At 42.3% G+C, this 20,728-nt stretch overlaps 1 protein-coding gene across 2 annotated transcripts in view; it reads right to left on the reverse strand.

Moving 5' to 3' along the window:
- Positions 1 to 18,173, reverse strand: part of LOC126253169 (clathrin interactor 1) — a 194,017-nt gene extending 175,844 nt beyond the window's left edge. Inside the window, exons 1-3 of one of the 2 annotated variants that reach the window (XM_049954327.1) lie at positions 17,852 to 18,148; positions 16,870 to 16,949; positions 14,237 to 14,358 (exon numbers count right to left, since the gene is read on the reverse strand). In XM_049954327.1, the coding sequence (XP_049810284.1) occupies positions 14,237 to 14,358; positions 16,870 to 16,949; positions 17,852 to 17,883 (234 nt within the window). In that variant the 5' untranslated portion in view covers positions 17,884 to 18,148. Of the gene's footprint in view, positions 1 to 14,236; positions 14,359 to 16,869; positions 16,950 to 17,851 lie in introns of both variants that reach the window. The other variant, XM_049954326.1, reaches the window with a different exon arrangement.
- Between the last annotated feature and the right edge of the window lie 2,555 nt (positions 18,174 to 20,728).

The following is a 20,728-nucleotide window of genomic DNA, read 5'->3' on the forward strand; positions in this document are numbered from 1 at the left end:
CTAGTTTTCTTCCGCGGGAACAATTGTGCTAGTCACCTGCTCGACCATCACATCAATGTTACCGTGTGGGGGAGATTCAGTGGTGACAGCAGAGGTGAAAGTTCCCCAGTCCACCTTGTCCAAAGCCCACCTGGGCAGGAGTCCGTGTGCCTGACGCTGGGGCACTGACAGGAAGATGGGGAACTGGTCACTACCATACAGGTTGTCATGTGCTCTTAAGTGGATAGATGGGAGAAGTCCTGGGCTGCAAATTGATAAATCAATGGCTGAGTAACTACCATGAGCCATGAGCCACACTGAAATGCCGAGGTCAAATTGTGACAGTAAATTTTTGACATCTCTGCCTCAGCCAGTAAGCACGGTACCACCCCAAGTGGTTATGGGCATTAAAATCTCCCAGAAGTAGGAAAGGTTTAGGGAGTTGATTCACCCAGTGCAGCTAATATGTTCAGGGGTACTGCACCATCTGGAGGAAGGTATACACTGCAGACAGTTATTTCCTGTGTCCTCCTCATTCTGACAGCCACAGCTTCAAGAGGAGTCTGAAGGGGCACATGTTCACTACAGACCGAGTTTAGGACATAAACGCAAATTCCACCTAACACACGATTATAGTCGCTACGGTTCCTGTAATATGCCTTATAGTCACAGAGGGCAGGGGTCCGCATTGCTGGGAACCAGGTTTCCTGGAGGGCAATGCAGATAGTGCGTGTGAAGCTTAACAGTTGCCGTAGCTCAGCCAGGCAGTGGAATAAACCGCATCAATTCCACTGGAGGATGACATTGTGAGACTGGGAGGCATGGAACATTCATTCAATGAGGCAGTTTACGCTCAGAGTCACCTGCTGCCAGAATGTCCACCCCATCCTCAGCCGCAGAGCTTGTAGGTAGCGGTGGTGTCAGTGCCACCACAATTTCCTTGGTCTTAGGGGTTTTGTTTTTGGATTTCTCTCGAAAAAGCCCTACAGCCAGCTGCTTTTAGGCTCTTCAGCCACTGGTGGGTCTCGTCTTTTCCACTAGAAGAAACCTGGGTAGGGAGTGGCCTAAGGGACCCCACCCTAGCGAGAGAAGCCAAATAAGACTTACGCTCCTCCGGCTTAGAAGTGGGGACGGACGTCCCCGATGGTTGGGGGAGGGGGGGAGGGGTGTTACTCCCGAAGTAGGTGGTGCAAGAGCAACAGGGAGGGAAATTCCCCACCACCAAGAGGGCAGGTGTAGTCTTCTGGCTCTGACAGGTGATCTGGGTTGGCGGATCTGATGGTGCCAGAACTGTTGTAGCAGCGGCATAAGACGATGTCATAGGCACAGGGTGCAGGCGTTCATATTTTCTCTTAGCTTCAGTGTAGGTCAGTCTGTCCAGGGTCTTTTACTCCATGATTTCCCTTTCTTTCTGGAGAATCCTGCAGTCAGGCGAGCAAGGCGAATGGTGCTCTCCACAGTTGATGCAGATGGAAATTAGGGTACATGGAGAATTGGGATGTAATGGGCGTATGCAATCTCGGCAGGTGCCGCAGTAAATACAGCGGGAAGACATATGGCTGAACTTCCAGCACTTAAAGCACCACATTGGGGGATGAATATAGGGCTTTACATCATACTGATAGACCATCACCTTGTCCTTCTCAGGCGATGTATCACCCTCAAAGGACAAGATGAAGGCTCTGGTGGCAACCTGATTATCCTTCAGATCCCGGTGGACATGCCGGACGAAATGTACACCTCGCCGCTCTAAATTGGCACGCAGCTCATCGTCGGACTGCAAAAGAAGGTCTCTGTGAAATATGATACCCTGGACCATATTTAAGCTCTTATGGGGTGTGATGGTTACAGAAACCATCCCCCAGCTTGTCACAAGTGAGTATTGTCCATGACTGGGCAGAGGATGCTGTTTTTATCAAGACTGACCCAGATCTCATTTTGGACAAGCACTCTGCCTCCCCGAACTTGTTCTCTAAATGCTCAACAAAAAACTGAGGCTTCATCGTCATGAAAGATTTCCCATAAGCTCTCGAACATACAAGGTATCGGGGCGAATAAGATCCGCTGCTATCCTTAGCCTGACGTTCCTCCCATAGTGTGGCCAGGGAGGGGAACGGTTTAGGGTTGTACTTCTGTGCGTTGAATTGAGCTCGTGACCACTTAGAGACTGCTCATGTTTCACCACCAGCAAGAGATGATGGACTACGCTTCATCGCGTGTCATCCACCCCGATGCCACCCACTCCAACCAGGGGCCCTCCCCACAGGCACCACCCAGCTGCAGCAAAGGCCACCTGGCAGGATGGCCATCGCCGGGAGTCCCCATGCCCCAGGGGATGGGCATCTACCCCTTGGCATACGTGGGGAGATAACGGTGCAGGCATAAAGTAGACAAAAGGGTAACTTCACCTGATGTGGTATTAACTAGTGAAGTGATGACTGATCTGCAATGGGGGGCTGATTCAGGGTTATCCAGGCAATTCCCCAAATTTATGCCCGATGGAGATGTACAGCCAACACATTTCTTGAAAAGGTTTAACCAAGCTTCGCCGAAAAATTGGGAAGACTCTAAAAAGATTGAATTTGCTGCAGGTTACCTTCTAGGAGAAGCCTCAGAACGGGGAACCATGAATATTGTGAATTTTTCTTCTTGGGGAGACTTCCAAAAGAAATTTGAAGAGAAATACTGGTCTACCATTGCACAAGAAAAGTTAATATCAGATCCATGGGACCCAGGTGGAGTCATATATCCCCCAGGGACGTTAACGTTCTGAGTTAACGGGCGGAGTGACGACCATTGGACCCCGAGTTGTTTTCAATGTTTCTTCCAAATTAGATTTCCTGCACCGAATTCCCATAAAATCTTAAACTATTCTGTCATCTATTCCTAACATCTATTACTATCCTGTAACCTTACTACTTAAGAAACCAGATCTGACAATAAAATAGATACTGATTTAAGAGAATCACCAAAAACAAGTGATATCTAGACAATATAAAATTAAATAGATTATTATATTTATGGGTAATATAATATGAGGTGACTAATGAAACAACTGTGAAACCAGAGTGTATAAATCTTCCATTTTGTATAGAGTATTTTATACCTTTTATGAGATGTGATGTAAATGGGAGGGTTTGTATAGGTTTTGAAAGGGGGTGGGTATTGTAGATAAAAGCATGGTTTACAAGAGCAAATAAATCATGTCTAACACAAAACACACATCACACCTTTCAGACAATCCTCGCCAACAAGGGTGCCAGAGTTTTCACCATTTGCCATTTCCATGGGGTTGCTGAGATTTCCTTCGGGGACCTCAAAGGTGAAAGGTCGGAATGTCCATTCTGTAGGAGATGATTTAACACCGAAACTCCTCCAGCGCCTCACTTAAGGAATACGCTATTGTAAACCAATCATAGCTCCTGTCAAGTGATCTTGCCAGTCAATGACAGCAGATATTCAGAGCATAGGACAGATGATGCAGTCAGCCAATAGCAACATCACTGTTAAGTGGTGTGAACACACAAACAGGAAAAGTTAACATTTCAAATTAATGTACACAGTGTAGCTACAAGAACAGCTAAGTTTTCATACATAATATTGGCCTTGAAGATCAATAAGCTACAAGAAAAGCTAAGCTTTCTCTTACAATATTGGACTTTTAGCGTGTGTTACACTTTAAGATACATCACACAAATTTGTCGGCAAAATTTTCAACAATGACATTATTCTAAGTGGCTGGTCCTCAAAGTGTTAAGTCTTAAATGAGAGTCAAATGCTCTGTGATTTAAGAAACTCATTGCACATTCTCATACGTAACATAGTTCATCTTGCGTAAAAGGAAATTTCCTTTGAAAACAACTTTTTTCAAAGAACTATTCGCAATATTTTCCCATGACCTCTTAGACATGGGTCCATTTCAGCAGCTGCCAGAGTGTGCCAGAAAACAGGCATTACTGCGACAGGTACGATGATGTAGGGAGCCCTATGTTCAAACTCGTAGCATTGAGAGATCTTCCATGATGTCATAAAAGAAATAGGGCATCAGAGGATACTCCAAGAGCATAGGAATTTTATAAACCATACTAAAATGCATAATTTGGCTAAAAGAACACATTCACGTGGAAGTACGCCCAAACCTGATATGCTTTTCAGTGCACTTTTCAAGATGCAAATTTTCTTGGCGTACCAGTATCGTATTGTCTCATGTTTGGTTCTTTATTATGGCATAATGACTTATTTAGCAAACAGACAAAAATTTCATTGTTGTCTAAGGCAATCAATGCTTGACTGCCAAAAACATGTAAATCAAATCAAATCAGGAAACTGAAGCTAACAACATATTTTAGCCTTCTGTAATTATACGAATGTAATTTAATTCACTTGATAATTCACAGACACAGAAATCAGTTTTTTGTTTTGTTTCGATGTGTGAACTGTAAATTAAGAGGAAACAGAAAAAAATCACTAAGTGTGTACACGGGTAACTATCCTCCTCCCCGCTACAACCCAGACTGCTCTGCATATGTGCCATTCTGGGAGCTCGGGTGCCAGAAAAATGTTTCTGTGTAGCATGACTGCTTCTTGCTACTGCTGCAGCCAAGGTATTGTTCATACGCAACTGAACTGCGCATGCTCATGAGCCTGCTGGCGACTGCTCAAAACGAACTTCATGTTAACAGTCATGACATCACGCTCACAGGAAGCAGTTAGCTGTTATGAGGTACGCTACTGTCTTCGTCCTAAAGTTTTGACACATTTTGCTTTTGTTGGGCACTTGTGTGTGCACTGAGTTTTTCTGCTGTCAATGGTACATTTCCTTCGCAACTTAAATTTTATTTTGGTTTTATTCTCTCATTTGCATTTTATTGGTGCAGTAATGGGATACAGTAAAATTCTTTGTTAGAATATCAGTTCTTACCAGTCAAAATTACAAAATTGTAGCTGAAGACTAAAATAATGAACAACTCCTGGAATTCTAAGAAGTTACCACGTTTTCCCTGGTTTTCTCCCAAATAAAAAATTTCCCAGGTTCTTCCTGGATTTCCCAGAGCATATACACCCTGTTTGGATACATTTATCATATGCCCCACATTGATTCCTGCAGTTATTTCATGTAGTGTTGCAGCATTGACAACTCTATGCAAAGGACACTGCTGTCGGTCATTAACTGAAGGCCATCAGCCACTGCGTTGTCCATGGTGAGAGGTAATGGATGAAATTTAGTATTCTCAACAGACTTTTGACACTGTGAATCTTGCAATACTAAATTCCCTAACAATTTCTTAAATGGAATGTCCTACGCGTCTAGCTGCAACTGTTATTCCGCATTCAAAGTCTGGTAATTCCTGTTGTGCCGCTATAATCACAGTGGAAACCTTTACATACAAATCACCTGAGTACAAATGACAGCTCTGCCAATGCACAGCCCTTTTATACCTTGGGTACGCAATATTACCATCATGTGTGTATGTGTCTATGACTATCCTACGACTTGTCACCTCAGTGTAACTGGTCATCCTGAGGGTGTGAAGAAAAGGGGATGTCTTCAATTCATAGCTTCCATCGCAAAATGAGTTGCGAGGTGTTCAGCAAGAGTTGACATGCCATTACAGAAACTATTTTGATGGAAGAGATCAGCTGTAGTTGTGGATCTTTGTGACTATGGAGCTGATGCATTCTTTCCCAGGGAGGAGACATAGCGCTCACGGATTTCTTCCTCACTATAATGAATTAGGTAAGGAGACTTAGCATGAACTCATTCAAAGGTGTCGCTTAAAATGTCGCAGGGCTATTGTTACTACAATTCTTTGGTCCACCAAAGCACTGGCCTGCGATAGAAGGGACCTGTAAAGAGAGGAATAGCAGTTCCAGCACTGTGGGTGATCCCATGGGAGATGTCCAGCACAACCCCATTGATGCAATCTGACAGAAGGATAACAGCAAAAGGCACAGAATTACTAGTTGGGTCTTCGAAGTACCCAAGGAGGGAGGGAGGGGGAGAGAGAGAGAGAGAGAGAGAGAGAGAGAGAGAGAGAGAGAGAGAGAGAGAGAGATATCAATAGCTGAAAAGTGTCATGGGCAACACTGACGTGTTTGGTAGTACCATCACTGAGGAGACAGTCGTTTAATGAACAAAGTAAGAGCATATGGACTATCGGACCAATTGTGTGACTGGATTGAAGAGTTCCTAGATAACAGAAAACAGCATGTCATTCTCAATGGAAAGAAGTCTTCCGAAGTAAGAGTGATTTCAGGTGTGCCGCAGGGGAATGTCTTAGGACCGTTGCTATTCACAATATACATAAATGACCTTGTGGATGACATCGGAAGTTCACTGAGGTTTTTTGCGGATGATGCTGTGGTATATCGAGAGGTTGTAACATTAGAAAATTGTACTGAAATACAGGAGGATCTGCAGCGAATTCGCGCATGGTGCAGGGAATGGCAATTCAATCTCAATGTAGAAAAGTGTAATGTGCTGCGAATACATAGAAAGAAAGATCCCTTATCATTTAGCTACAATATAGCAGGTCAGCAACTGGAAGCAGTTAATTCCATAAATTATCTGGGAGTACGCATTAGGAGTGATTTAAAATGGAATTATCATATAAAGTTGATCGTTGGTAAAGCAGATGCCAGACTGAGCTTCATTGGAAGAATCCTACGGAAATGCAATCCGAAAACAAAGGAAGTAGGTTACAGTATGCTTGTTCGCCCACAGCTTGAATACTGCTCAGTAGTGTGGGATCCGTACCAGACAGGGTTGATAGAAGAGAGAGAGAAGATCCAACAGAGAGCAGCGCGCTTCGTTGCAGTATCATTTAGTAATCGCGAAAGCGTTACGGAGATGATAGATAAACTCCAGTGGAAGCCTCTGCAGGAGAGACGCTCAGTAGCTCGGTACAGGCTTTTGTTGAAGTTTCGAGAACATACCTTCACCGAAGAGTCAAGCAGTATATTGCTCCCTCCTATGAATATCTCGCGAAGAGACCATGAGGATAAAATCAGAGAGATTAGAGCCCACACAGAAGCATACCAACAATCCTTCTTTCCACAAACAATACGAGACTGGAATAGAGGGGAGAACCGATAGAGGTACTCACGGTACCCTCCGCCACACACTGTCAGGTGGCTTGCGGAGCATGGATGTAGATGTAGATCATGGTTGGTACGAAGCTGGTCAAGTGGAAGGCCCCTACCATGCTTAGTGGTACTTCCTCAAAGGGTTTGGTGCACAAGGAAGTCGCTAAATAGAGAAAAATGGGGGGGGGGGGGGGGGGGCTGTCACTTACTGATGACACCTGTGTGAACCAGCGCACAGACCAGTCCAGATCATCTCCCATGATCAGCATGTTTCTGACAGAATGCAGGGTAAGCACGGAGTGTCAACGAATGGTGATAACCGATCCATTATAGTTCCACTGAATGATCACATTATGGCTGTCCAGGTTAGACATTAAAGAACCAGGTAGACAAGTTACGTCCCAAGATAATTGTTTGTCACAGATGGGGATGGACCCACATATACGTGTATTGATTCAGAATCTGATGATATAGGGGGATCTGGTGTAGTCAGTGTTGCCAGAGTAGCCTTCTCTCTATTACTCTCCACTTCCTCCTCAGCCTTTGGTGACCATGACAATAACAAGGGCCTATCCACGATGAATGTGGGGACAGCTGAAGAGCGGGCAGCCCTGGGTACCACAGCCCACAGCTTATTCAGCCACTGGCTAGCATAGGCTCCTGATCTACAAGTTTCAGGGGAAAGGGGTCCCAAGAGGGATCCATGTTACTAGAAGATACTGGAACAGGGAGCTGTTCCTTCTGGACAGGTGCGAGAAGATGTTCCCAAAGATGGTGCCAAAGGAACCACAAAAGAGAACGGTGGTGGGAGAACAGGTTTGGAAATACACTCCTGGAAATTGAAATAAGAACACCGTGAATTCATTGTCCCAGGAAGGGGAAACTTTATTGACACATTCCTGGGGTCAGATACATCACATGATCACACTGACAGAACCACAGGCACATAGACACAGGCAACAGAGCATGCACAATGTCGGCACTAGTACAGTGTATATCCACCTTTCGCAGCAATGCAGGCTGCTATTCTCCCATGGAGACGATCGTAGAGATGCTGGATGTAGTCCTGTGGAACGGCTTGCCATGCCATTTCCACCTGGCGCCTCAGTTGGACCAGCGTTCGTGCTGGACGTGCAGACCGCGTGAGACGACGCTTCATCCAGTCCCAAACATGCTCAATGGGGGACAGATCCGGAGTTCTTGCTGGCCAGGGTAGTTGACTTACACCTTCTAGAGCACGTTGCGTGGCACGGGATACATGCGGACGTGCATTGTCCTGTTGGAACAGCAAGTTCCCTTGCCGGTCTAGGAATGGTAGAACGATGGGTTCGATGACGGTTTGGATGTACCGTGCACTATTCAGTGTCCCCTCGACGATCACCAGTGGTGTACGGCCAGTGTAGGAGATCGCTCCCCACACCATGATGCCGGGTGTTGGCCCTGTGTGCCTCGGTCGTATGCAGTCCTGATTGTGCCGCTCACCTGCATGGCGCCAAACACGCATACGACCATCATTGGCACCAAGGCAGAAGCGATTCTCATCGCTGAAGACGACACGTCTCCATTCGTCCCTCCATTCACGCCTGTCGCGACACCACTGGAGGCGGGCTGCACGATGTTGGGGCGTGAGCGGAAGACGGCCTAACGGTGTGCGGGACCGTAGCCCAGCTTCATGGAGACGGTTGCGAATGGTCCTCGCCGATACCCCGGGAGCAACAGTGTCCCTAATTTGCTGGGAAGTGGCGGTGCGGTCCCCTACGGCACTGCGTAGGATCCTACGGTCTTGGCGTGCATCCGTGCGTCGCTGCGGTCCGGTCCCAGGTCGACGGGCACGTGCACCTTCCGCTGACCACTGGCGACAACATCGATGTACTGTGGAGACCTCACGCCCCACGTGTTGAGCAATTCGGCGGTACATCCACCCGGCCTCCCGCATGCCCACTATACGCCCTCGCTCAAAGTCCGTCAACTGCACATACGGTTCACGTCCACGCTGTCGCGGCATGCTACCAGTGTTAAAGACTGCGATGGAGCTCCGTATGCCACGGCAAACTGGCTGACACTGACGGGGGCGGTGCACAAATGCTGCGCAGCTAGCGCCATTCGACGGCCAACACCGCGGTCCCTGGTGTGTCCGCTGTGCCGTGCGTGTGATCATTGCTTGTACAGCCCTCTCGCAGTGTCCGGAGCAAGTATGGTGGGTCTGACACACCAGTGTCAATGTGTTCTTTTTTCCATTTCCAGGAGTGTATTTAGGTAGTGGTATGGTGGCTGTGACTTCCACATAATTGATCATCATATTAACAAGATGTAGGTATCCACATTTTTTTCCATGTCTCACTATACAACAGGCAATCAAAAGATTTATATTCATGTATTTCCTTTTCTTTCTTGAAAACTGGATGAACCATTAAATGTGGAGGATGGTGCTCAATGTAACTGACACACAAAGGTGGTTGTTCACAAGGACTATCTCCGTGGAGTGATCATTCACAGATATGGCATTTTGGGTCTGCCGTGCAACAAGATGACATATGATCAAAGCTAAGCATCTGAAGCATTTCATGGGTGGGTGGACATAGAGTTTCATGTCGCACCTGTATACCATAACTGTCATTTTTAGGGAGGACATGCCTTTCAGAGGCACCTATGTTTGTTTGATTATCCTATGGACATGTAGGACAAAATGTATGCCTTGTCATTCCAGATGAGCCTGTAGCTTCTCTCCTGGAGCAATGGTCACTGGCATGTCAGCCAGACAGTCACAAGCCTGAAGTGCAGTAGACTGTGCAGCAGAGGCAGCTTTGATCAATCAATCCATTGTTGCAGTAAAAGTATCCCCATCAGTTCAAGTACATACTACATTGTGGATAAATTGTTTTGCTCCCATACATCTGGCTTGTCCCTCTTCTCAAGGGCTCTCGCCTCAGGTGCCATCCACCCACAGCATAGGCCATATGGCACACTGGCCATTGCCAGGAGTCCTGACACCTCAAGAAGACAGGTGGGGAGCTAGCAGCTCAGGCATTAGCAGTGTGACGCCTACGTTGTCAGCAGGCTCATCCAGGCACCCCATCATGTTGGTTTGGCGAACGCATCGGCTTTGAAGTGCATATAAGAGAGCCTATGTCAGTATTGTGCGTAGATGATCTTTCACTGCATGTAGTATGCACTATTTTAGGTGTTCTTCCGAAGTCAGTCCACACTAGGGGGTGGGGAGATTGATAAATGGAGGCAAAACCCAGAAGGTGACCAAAAATGACTTTAGCCAGAAGGTGATGGACAAACAAATGAGTATCCTGAGAACGGAAAGCTGAGCATACTGAATAGCCACGTCAACATCAGAAGACACCGCCTTGAGAAAGTCAGTAAGACAAGGAGAGAGAGTCAAAGATGAGAGTGTGGAGCACAGGAAAGATGTAGGTGCTGCAATAGCTTGGCATGCTCGCTACACACGTACTCATGGCAGAGTCATGAGCCGCTTGAGGGCCCAATGATTTAGAATTGTTCATGTTAATACATTTGGTCATGAAGCAAGATCAGATATGATAACAGCTCTTTTGATGCCTGGTTTACACTAGCGCACAAAAAATGAACAAGTACCCCTATAGCGTTAACTGTAAGCAAGTGCCAGCAAATTGCAGTCAGTCATGTTCCGTTTGCATACATAGGTGCTTGCTTATATTCAGCTGATTATCAGTCTTTCAATGGAACATCCAAAGCAAGTCTGCACAATCACCTGTGTGGAAGGCACAGAGAGTACTCAATCTCACATTCACATATTTTGCAAACGAACTACCTTTGTTGAAAAGCCAGGTAGGAATATCAACAATGTATGGAGAGATAGATTGATACTTGCTTAAAGACAACATGTTAAGTTGCAGACAGGCACAATTTAAAAGTTGGAAAACACACACACACACACACACACACCATTCAATCACACAAGCAAGCACACCTCGCACCACCCTCATGACCACCAACTCCGGCAGCTCGGGCCAAAACCTTAAGTGTAAATGTCTTAATTGTGCCTGTCTCCAACTTAGCATGTTGTCAATATGGTAAGCAGCAATCTACCTTTTCTTACACTGTTGACACTGTTAATAGAAGAATACAGATTCACAGTGACTTGTGAGACTCAAGAGAGCCACAACACAAAGTGCCAAATGAAAGGAAAGCTGCCTGGCGTGCTTAAGCACTCAAAATGTCCAACCAGATACATTAAAAAGTGATAAATTCATTAGTTGCTTCCATCAGGCGAGAATGGAGTAGAAATAATTATTTGTGTTTTTTTTTATTCAAAAGGAAAATTTTCGTGAAAGCTAACAGATCTCAGTATGGCAAAATCAAACAATGGAAACTAAGTTGAAATATTAACAAAATAAGGAAAGGCTAGATTGCTACTAACTGTACAGGCGACACACTGAGCTGCAGACAGGCATAACAGAAAGACTGTCACAATTTAGCTTTCAACCAAAGCCTTCTTCAGGAAAGAAGACACACACACACACACACACACACACACACACACACACACACACACACTATCATTCACATTAGCAAACACATCTGATGTAAACATGATCCACATCTGTAGCAGCTCAGACCAGAATGCAACTGTCAGAATGAAAGCAGCGATTTAGAGGGAGTGAGGAAGAGTAGCTGATATGCCCATGTCATACACCAGCCCTGCTGCAATCACTGCACAGTTTTTTATACTGGTATGACTACCTCCAAGACGTCCATCAGCATGAACAGCCATGAAAAATTACACCATCCTCTCGCACAACATGAAACTGAACATAATACGCTTGATTTCAACGGCTGTTTCACTACCTGGGCCATCTGGATCCTGCCCTCCGCCACCAGCTTTTCTGAACTGCACAGGTGGAAGTTATCCTTACAACACATTCCGAGTACTTCTGTTTCATTTCACTATGCTCATGGTATGCCAGAGTAAGAACATTATGTTAGAATTTATAGTTATTTGGGGAGCACAAACTACTCTGAAAAGAAGTTGATACAAGAGTTGTCACTTATGACAGTCACTTACGCCAAAAAGGAATAAAAATACAAAAATGTTCACACCCTCAGATTTTTCAGTGGTTAGTATTTTAAAGCCCACATTGTAGACATAGAAATTCACGGAAGTTCATAGCAATAGTCGCAATATTCATAGCTCCATCTGGTGACAGTTATTTACAAGATACCTATACGCATTAATAAGTTTCTAAATTCTGAATAAAGAATGAAGTAACATAAAATGGGCATTTAAACTAGAATGTTTAGGGCATTCCTATTCTATTCCTTGTCATTGCAAATAATCCAACTCTCCCTCATACAAGATATATGAAGAGTTATGGAAACCAACATTTGATAACATTTCTACACACACAAAACGGGGGTGGGGGCCCTAACTGTGGTCTGCATCCGATGTGGGTAGCAATCTAGTGGGTTGGGTGGTGGGGCTAAGGAGGTGGTATGGGGTGGCTAGGGTGAAGCTGCTCTGCTGCCTGTGGAAGACGGAAAGGACGTAGTGGGGATGGAATAGATTGGCTAGGTGCCACGATGGAAAGCAGAGCTGGGGAAGGGGGAAACTGAGTGCAGGGAAAGGAAGAGAAAGGGACAGGGATTGGGGGCAGAGTGATGATGTTTAGGTATGGGGTTCAATGAAGTACATGTAGCACAGTCAAAGTCATAAATCTGTTCTCCAAAGGCCTCAGTCTCACACAAGTATCAGTCCTTTCCAAAGGGCATATCTTTTGCCCCACTCCCAAATTCATGTTGGGATTGTTAAAGACATTCTTGTCTTTTACTAGTCCCTACAGTGGAAATGCATTTTTGCCGCCAACTGCAATAATCAGGCTCAAAGACTCAACCCAACATCAATACTGACCCCTGCCTAACATATTTCATTCTTTCATCCAATCGTGATCCCCCTATCACCATGTTAACTGTCAACATAAATTCGTAACTACACAAACACTTCCAATGAAGATCAACTGCGTAAATAAGATTTCCAAAAAAGATTGAATGCTTAGCAGATAAAATTCTGCAACACAAGCTGATACCATTAGTGTTAGTGGTTCTCCAAGGTAGACGGTATCAAGTGAGATGGCTGAGCCACTGGCTCAGATTCAATCCTTGCTACTGTCCAGTTTCTAATTTTTTATCACTCTCTTGTTCAGTTTGAGGTAACCGAATGAAGAACATGTTCAGCAACACTGTCTCTGGCAGGCTGCTTGAACTTGTGAACCCAATTACTTGACTGGTTAAATTTGAAGCTAATTAAATCAGAAACAGCACAATGTATCTAATTTTTTCTTAGCAATTATCTCTGATCACATTCTATCCTATAGCATCCCTATAAGCTTTTCAGGCTGTTTCTGATCAGCTACATTTGATAAGTGTAATGTCTTTAGTATCAAACACTATAGTGAATGATTATGTTAGGGAGAAATACACACAACAATCAACAAGGGGCATTCTACTTCAGTTCAAAGCAGTTCAGTTTATGTGGGAGAATAGACTACAGAAATATGTTGCAGCTCCTTCAATGGAGCTAGAACACATGGCTATGCTTATGCTCCCTGATTACTACTGTGGTTATGCCAACTTTTTGAAAAAAAAAAATTAATTGCTGTCAAAGTCTTTGACTCCTATTACACAATAAAATAAACAAAGCACGCTCAGATAGACTAATGAAAGCAAATTTTAGGACATTTTAAACATACAGAAAATACATAATTATATTCGTCAACTACTTAATGAGAAGAAGATTAAATTATGCACCTGCCAACAGATCAGTGGCCATTATTATGAGAAAATGGTTATCATTTTTGAAGTTATAGATGAAGAAAGGTAAATATTTCACAATATAAAATATTGAGGGAGAGTGGTAAAGTATTCTGTTTATCAGTATTGACTCATATTAAAATTCTTTTAAGACACACAGATAATTGATACGGACTACTAATAACTGAATGCTCAGCTACCCTGCCACAATTTATGACAATGTTACAAAAACTGGGAATTTTCAAGTGCTTGACAATATTAAGTGTGTAATAATATAGAATAAATTTAAGAACATTGTGCCAGATTGAAAATTTGTCTTGTTAGCTGAAGGCCAACTAAGTTAACTAAGCAATAAAGTTAGCAAATACATATTCACCTTATATGTTCGCCTCCAATTCTTTTTATTATCCTGTAGCATTCTCTTCCAAAGCATTGACATCACTTCTGGGAACTGCTCATATGTGAATGTACCTTGTGCCACTTCTTGCATCAGTGCACCTGGAAAACAAAAATTGGAAAGAAAACCCCATTTCTAAAAATACTGCTCTCCACACAATGCTTGGCTGTAAATATTTGTATAATCAGAAAGTAAAAGTCTAGCTCAAATTCTGTTTCTTTCAATAACACCACTGGTATTCAGAGTATACGATAAGCTTCACAACTTCGCGGACACTAGGAAACAAACACACATTTTGTGATCATAGAAGCTTTAAACCATGACCCTGATGTGTATGTTTGTTGGTACCTACAGTTTTGCTCTCCATTTTATTTTGGAACAGTAGCATGTAAATGTTTGACTCAAATTTGAATATGGCAATTTATGCATAAGGTCTTGATCAACTGAAGCCTGTGTCTGAGAACTCTTTGGCTACTTCTAACCAAACTGCCACCTTTCAACCTAACCTAGGCCTTGCATTTTGCTACAGATCAATGTCATCAAAACTAAGATTTAGTAGACACCTTTCAAGCTAAACCATACCCTGGGCTACGCTACAGATAAGTATGCTCCACAACCTACATTCCAAGGTTTTTAATGTGTATCACATGACATGTGGTATTGGTAGGTTTAGTTAATCCAAAGAGTTCATTTTCTAACTTTAGTTTGCCAAGATTGTCGTCTGTAGTACCATCAATAAATAGTATTCCTCACCACAACAAACCTCTTCTTTTCTATCTTAACTCCTCAGGCTTATCGACTTCCCTTTAAAGGAACAATTGTAATTCTGATGGCTACATTTTATTAATTTTGTAAATACAAGGTAAGTAATGCCTTATAAGCTAACATACGCAATCAATGGATCACAACTGTATTCACTCCAACACCACAAAACTATACATAGGTCAAATCTGCTACTTAGTTTTATTAGTATTAGCATCAGGAGTAGGAATATCAGGGCTTCGGAATCAAAAGTATGTTATCAATCTGTTTTTTCACAACCCGGGTGGAAGTTAAAACTGTTTCCATTTAATTCTGGTATTATCCATAGGCCTGTAATGACAGCCACACAATCTGTAATAATTTTTCTGATCAGTATCACTTCACCCTCTATGGAATACCTAAATGAATTTCACCTGCAGTTCTTCAAATTCTTTCAAGTTGTACTGGTTCATGTATGCATGCCCACAGTGAGTGTATCACAAATTAATCAACACATAATGGCTATACCAATTCACGAATTTTTATTTTTACTAGTAACTATACTGTAACAACTTTAGAAAGGAAATCATTTTCTACTTATCTACTGTCATTTTGTTTTCCTCAATTACTCACTTTTAGCAACTATGTCATTTTTTAAGTGGAAACAAAATGCTTAAGCACAGGCAGAATAGCAATGACACAAATCACACAAACTCAGACAAACGACGTATTCCAGTCAGTGTAACACAGGCAGTGCGAGGACTGCTGATATTATAAGAGCACTGCTGCACTAAATGAACATAAACACTATGTGGTTAATTCCAATCCCAGTTGTTTAAGTTACCTCCAAAGCTGACCAAAAACTCTCATTAACCACAATAAGATTTCAATCTTCTAATAAAAAATATTAATGCATGAACACATTACTTACCCTGTTTATGTTTTATTCATCTCCTAGCTCTTTCCCTGCATTGGCATTTGACACTATACTGAACACAACACCACCTCCCTCTCACTGTGCCCACCTCATTTTCCACCTCTACCTGTCTATCTCCTGCTCCCCTCTTTCTCTCTCTCTTCATCCTCTTCCCCCTCTATTTTCCTCTTGACCTCTTGCACTTGCCCACTACCCTTCTACACCTTCCACCAGCGTAATGTGTTTCCCCCTCATCCCCCCCTATACCCATCTCAATCTGTACCCAGCATGCTCACTGGGGTGTGAAGCCCCTGCAATACATTTCAGTAAAGCAGACCAATACCATTCTCACAACACACCTGTCAAGCAGGCAAGACTGACATCAGGGGCTTGGAAATCACTTACTTTCCCCAGACACAGATTGCCATGCAAAGCAGACTGATAAAGCAGGCCTATTCTATTGCAACACCACATGCCTACCATGCAGGGCAGCCTACATATCAGGGCCCAGAAAATGTTTCTTCCCCCTAATATATAGGCTGTCCTGCAAAGCACATTGATTTGGCTTTCCACACAACCTTTCCACACAACATACCCCTCATGCAGGGCAACCTATACGTCAGTGGTGGGAAGAAAATGTTATTGTCCGTGTTTTCGCTCCTACTGAAGTTAAGAGTTTGTACATCTCACAGTGCTGATAGTCATGATGCCTGTTTCTGTGCCAAATTTAGCTGAAATCTATGAAGAGTTTGTGAAGCAATCCTGGACATGCAAACATATACTCTTCTACATATTTACAAAAGACTATTTATGTGATGCAACCGACATGCCCAATACTGTTATTCTGAATTACCTAAGGATTAATAACTAATAAAATAAATAAATACAATACTTATTTCTGCAAACAAAATGGCAGACTTTTAAACACAAGGACAGAGGGATACAAATTACGTACCAGTCGGTCCCCATGCATCATCATTTGTGGCTTCTCTAACTTTTGCTTCTATATCAGTGTAGTTCATAACAACATTGGTGCTGAAAACACAGAAACAGGAAGATCATCATCAATATAAAACAAAGAACAAAAGAAACCAATAGCAATGCTATATCAGATGCAAATTATCTTCAAAGCTAATCTGTCTGCTGACTACATATAAATAGTAACACACATTTGTTGTTTCACACTATATTACTTTGGTGCATCGGAAAAAATTGCACTAATAAATAATTCTGTCCGGATTTCAGGAAAAAAAAGCTACAGAACATATGACTACTAGTGGTTTATTTTACAATGTAAGCTTTAAAGTGTACAAATAAAATAAAAGCTTTGGAGCTACTGTTGAATTAAACGAGCCACTAATTAAAGTAGGCCTACAATGTTCTAGATGGCTACCATACTGAGTGCTGGACAGATAACCTAGAACCAACAACCATTTAGCAGCAGTATACTCTTTATTCACGAGGCAGTTCAGTTTGAGTACAGGCAGTACGCATTCATTCATTCATAACTTAAAATCTTTCAAAAGAGTGTATCGTTACAACAGAAAACAACAACATCCTTCACTACACAATACAAAATTGTATGCAAAAGTAAACAAATTTTTCAGTGATGCAGTAATAGCTTTTTTACTGGGTGAAAAGGGAAATTCTTCCATATATTGTACGCAGAAAATTTGATGATTGTGTAAAAGCAAAAGTCAAAGTGATGGAATGTATTCCCGACCTATAACTAAAGTATGTGTTGTCAATGGCTGTACAAAACTCTTTCTGACATAACATTTACATTCACATATTTTCAATGTAGCGTTAGATACCTAATTATACTACAATCTGAAAATACTCAGCAGCTGACACATCTTTAGGTAAACATAACCATAGTGTCGAAGGACACGATTCATTTGTGCAAAACAATAATTTTGATATTAATGAGTACTTACGCTTTATCCACCAGTTCCCTCACTTTCCACATGATTGCAGCACTAAAATGATTCTATACTATATACACAGACAACGAAGCACAAGGTCACAACCCAATCACAATTTATCCATCTCCCCACTGTTACAAATCTCAGTAACAGCTGATATGTAACTTCAACATGGCCGGGGTAACGTCATCAACCTCACATCATCAGTACTTTTTCGTTTCATTTTCTTGTGAGCAGTCCAGAAGTGCTTCCAACTATTTTCGCAAATTCATAGATTTTTCACTTTTCATTTTAGATGTTAAACGATTCAAACGAATTAAGTTTAAACACTTTCGACCAGCTATCGATTCTTCTCATGAAATCTCTGCATCGTCTAGGAGGGATACTGTAAATATTTCGTCGACCGCGCATAGTAATGTAAACGTCCAAGGGTAGTGTATACTTATTCACAATTTAATTAAGGCTAGCATATTCAACTATGTAGGATTGTTTTCTGAAAAAGACACTGAGCCGAAACTATACCACGTTCATTCAGTATTATAGCTCTATGCCGCGGTGGCTAGATGCTTCCTATGTTTAGATGTTGCCTTTCTAAGTGACTAAACGTACAGGGACATTATGCAATAAAATAAGCAATATAGCACTCACAAATTTATACCAAGTAGAAATTACTCCGATATTATAAAAAATACATATACAACTAAATTAGCAAATTTCTATCGTAACCACTTTTCCCAAACAAACGTTGTTAAGAGTTATGGAGACTAAGTTCCTGCTCATTCTATAGCTAATAACTTAGAATAGGGCCGGCCACGACATGCCAATCTTAAAGCGTGTGCGGGAAGGCCCAGACCCGGCCTGTCACGCGGCTTTGCCCGGCCGTTCTCGGTCCAGTGTCTGTTTACACAAAACGAGGTAGTCTAGCGATGTATCGTCACAATCCTTTAAAATGCGTGGGAATGACGGAAGAGAAGGATGATAATTCTGAATTCGCATAAGTGACAAGTGCTGTTTATTTGCCACAAAACGACATTATATTACCATGTAGAAAACTTTTAGATGACAATGAAAGAGCAAAAAATCACAACGATAAACAGACGGAATTCATTGCTCTGTACATCAAGAAGCACTTTGTGCAAAATTTCAGGCATGAAGTACTTGAACAAAATGTTGGAACGGATAGCAAAATTTCTAAAATTGCACCCGTAATTCAACTTTCAGTTGCAACAGTTATCAATGGAAATGAACGAAGAGTATGTACCGTAGACTTCATACATTACTGTAAAGTACGTTGGTTATGTCAAAAGGCATGCCTGGAACGATTTTTCGATTTAAATCTCTCTATTGCAGAATTTATGAAGGAAAAAGGAATGCAGGAACGAAAATTAGAACATCAGGAATGGATTGCAGACTTCACATTTCAAGTGGACTTGACTGAACACTGCCCAAAGTAACTTCTTTCTGATATGATGCGGATGCATTTAATAACAAAAACGCGTTGTACAAGAAAAACTTTCTGACAAAAACAATACAGCTTCTTAAGCTCAATGGCATTAAAGAAAGTGCTAGGTTTGAAGAATTTATTCTGGCCTTGCAAGAATTACGACAATAGTTCCAAAGAGGTTTTGTGAGCACTATCAGTCATAGATCTGTTTTCGAGACCGTTTGCCGCTTCAGTTGAAAGAGATACTGTGCATGTACAGATGTAACTGACTGACATGTAAGGTAACTCCAGGTTTTATAACAAATCTTTTTACATTAAAACTGTCTAGGACGTCTACATTCCTTTTTCTCCGGTAGATCTTCGGAATGCCCATAATGAGGTTGTAAGTGTTATAATATTTCGATCGACATATTTGTGTGAAAAATGTTTTTTCGATTATGAAACTAAATAAATCATGATTATCTGGCAACTTGAGTGCGAAACTCTGTGAAATTGTCTGTGCCTGTCTGTGTGCCGACAGTTTCTACCAGATGAAAATTGCCTTCAGCACTCCAAGAACAATTAATTAATCTGAAAAATTGTTTTGTTTGTAACCTATATTGTTGAGAAATGTGAAATATAATACCAAGCATATGCAGTACAACTGCAGTGCCATTTAAATGCAATGCTTCGCTGCCCCCCCCCCCCCCCCCCTCTTCGACCCTCCTGATGCGCAGCGTGGCAATGGGGGAAACGGGAAGCGAGACTGAGCACTAATATTTGTGTAAAATATTCATGAGAATTAGCACCCTGATGTACATTATTGTTAGCAATTTTCAGTTTGTTTCATAAACAAACACACACTGAAAATTTTATAGTAGTTCTTTCCGAACGTAGCAACACCATCGGCTTCTGAAATTTTAAATTCTATATAAAACACGCTATGCCTGTGGTAAAATACACTCATGATCAACTGAAAAGAAGCTTCGATATCTGAGAAACAGCGCTGCTGTCGTCACGGTGAACTGAGGAGTATGATGGTATGTGTGATGCGAGTCGATACGTCATTAAACCAGGCGCGAGAGTAGCTGACAGACCCATGGGACTTTACAACACGTCTTCAATGTCGAACAGGCACAGTGCATATCCATTCAGGCAGGCTAGGAAAAATCTTACATTCGTAGTCTCAGATGTTATTGAATTTAGCATCTATTAAAATGAAGGACTAAGTAAGGAACACGTATTTTTTTTTTTTTTTTTGTTTTCTCCAAAAAAAATTCTGCTTCGAGATACAGCCCTCCAAATGGCGCCGCGCATACCATTTTGAAGATGCGAATTTTGGAAAAAAAATTTAAAATCCCTTTAACAGTTCTAGATATTCTGCTGTTTTTTATTTGAAAGATAATTGCTTTATGATTACAAAGAAATCCTCCATTTGGACTTATAAGTCAACGTTCTTTTACTAT

This window comes from Schistocerca nitens, chromosome 4, assembly GCF_023898315.1.
Source record: "Schistocerca nitens isolate TAMUIC-IGC-003100 chromosome 4, iqSchNite1.1, whole genome shotgun sequence".
Taxonomy (NCBI): Eukaryota; Metazoa; Arthropoda; class Insecta; order Orthoptera; family Acrididae; genus Schistocerca; species Schistocerca nitens.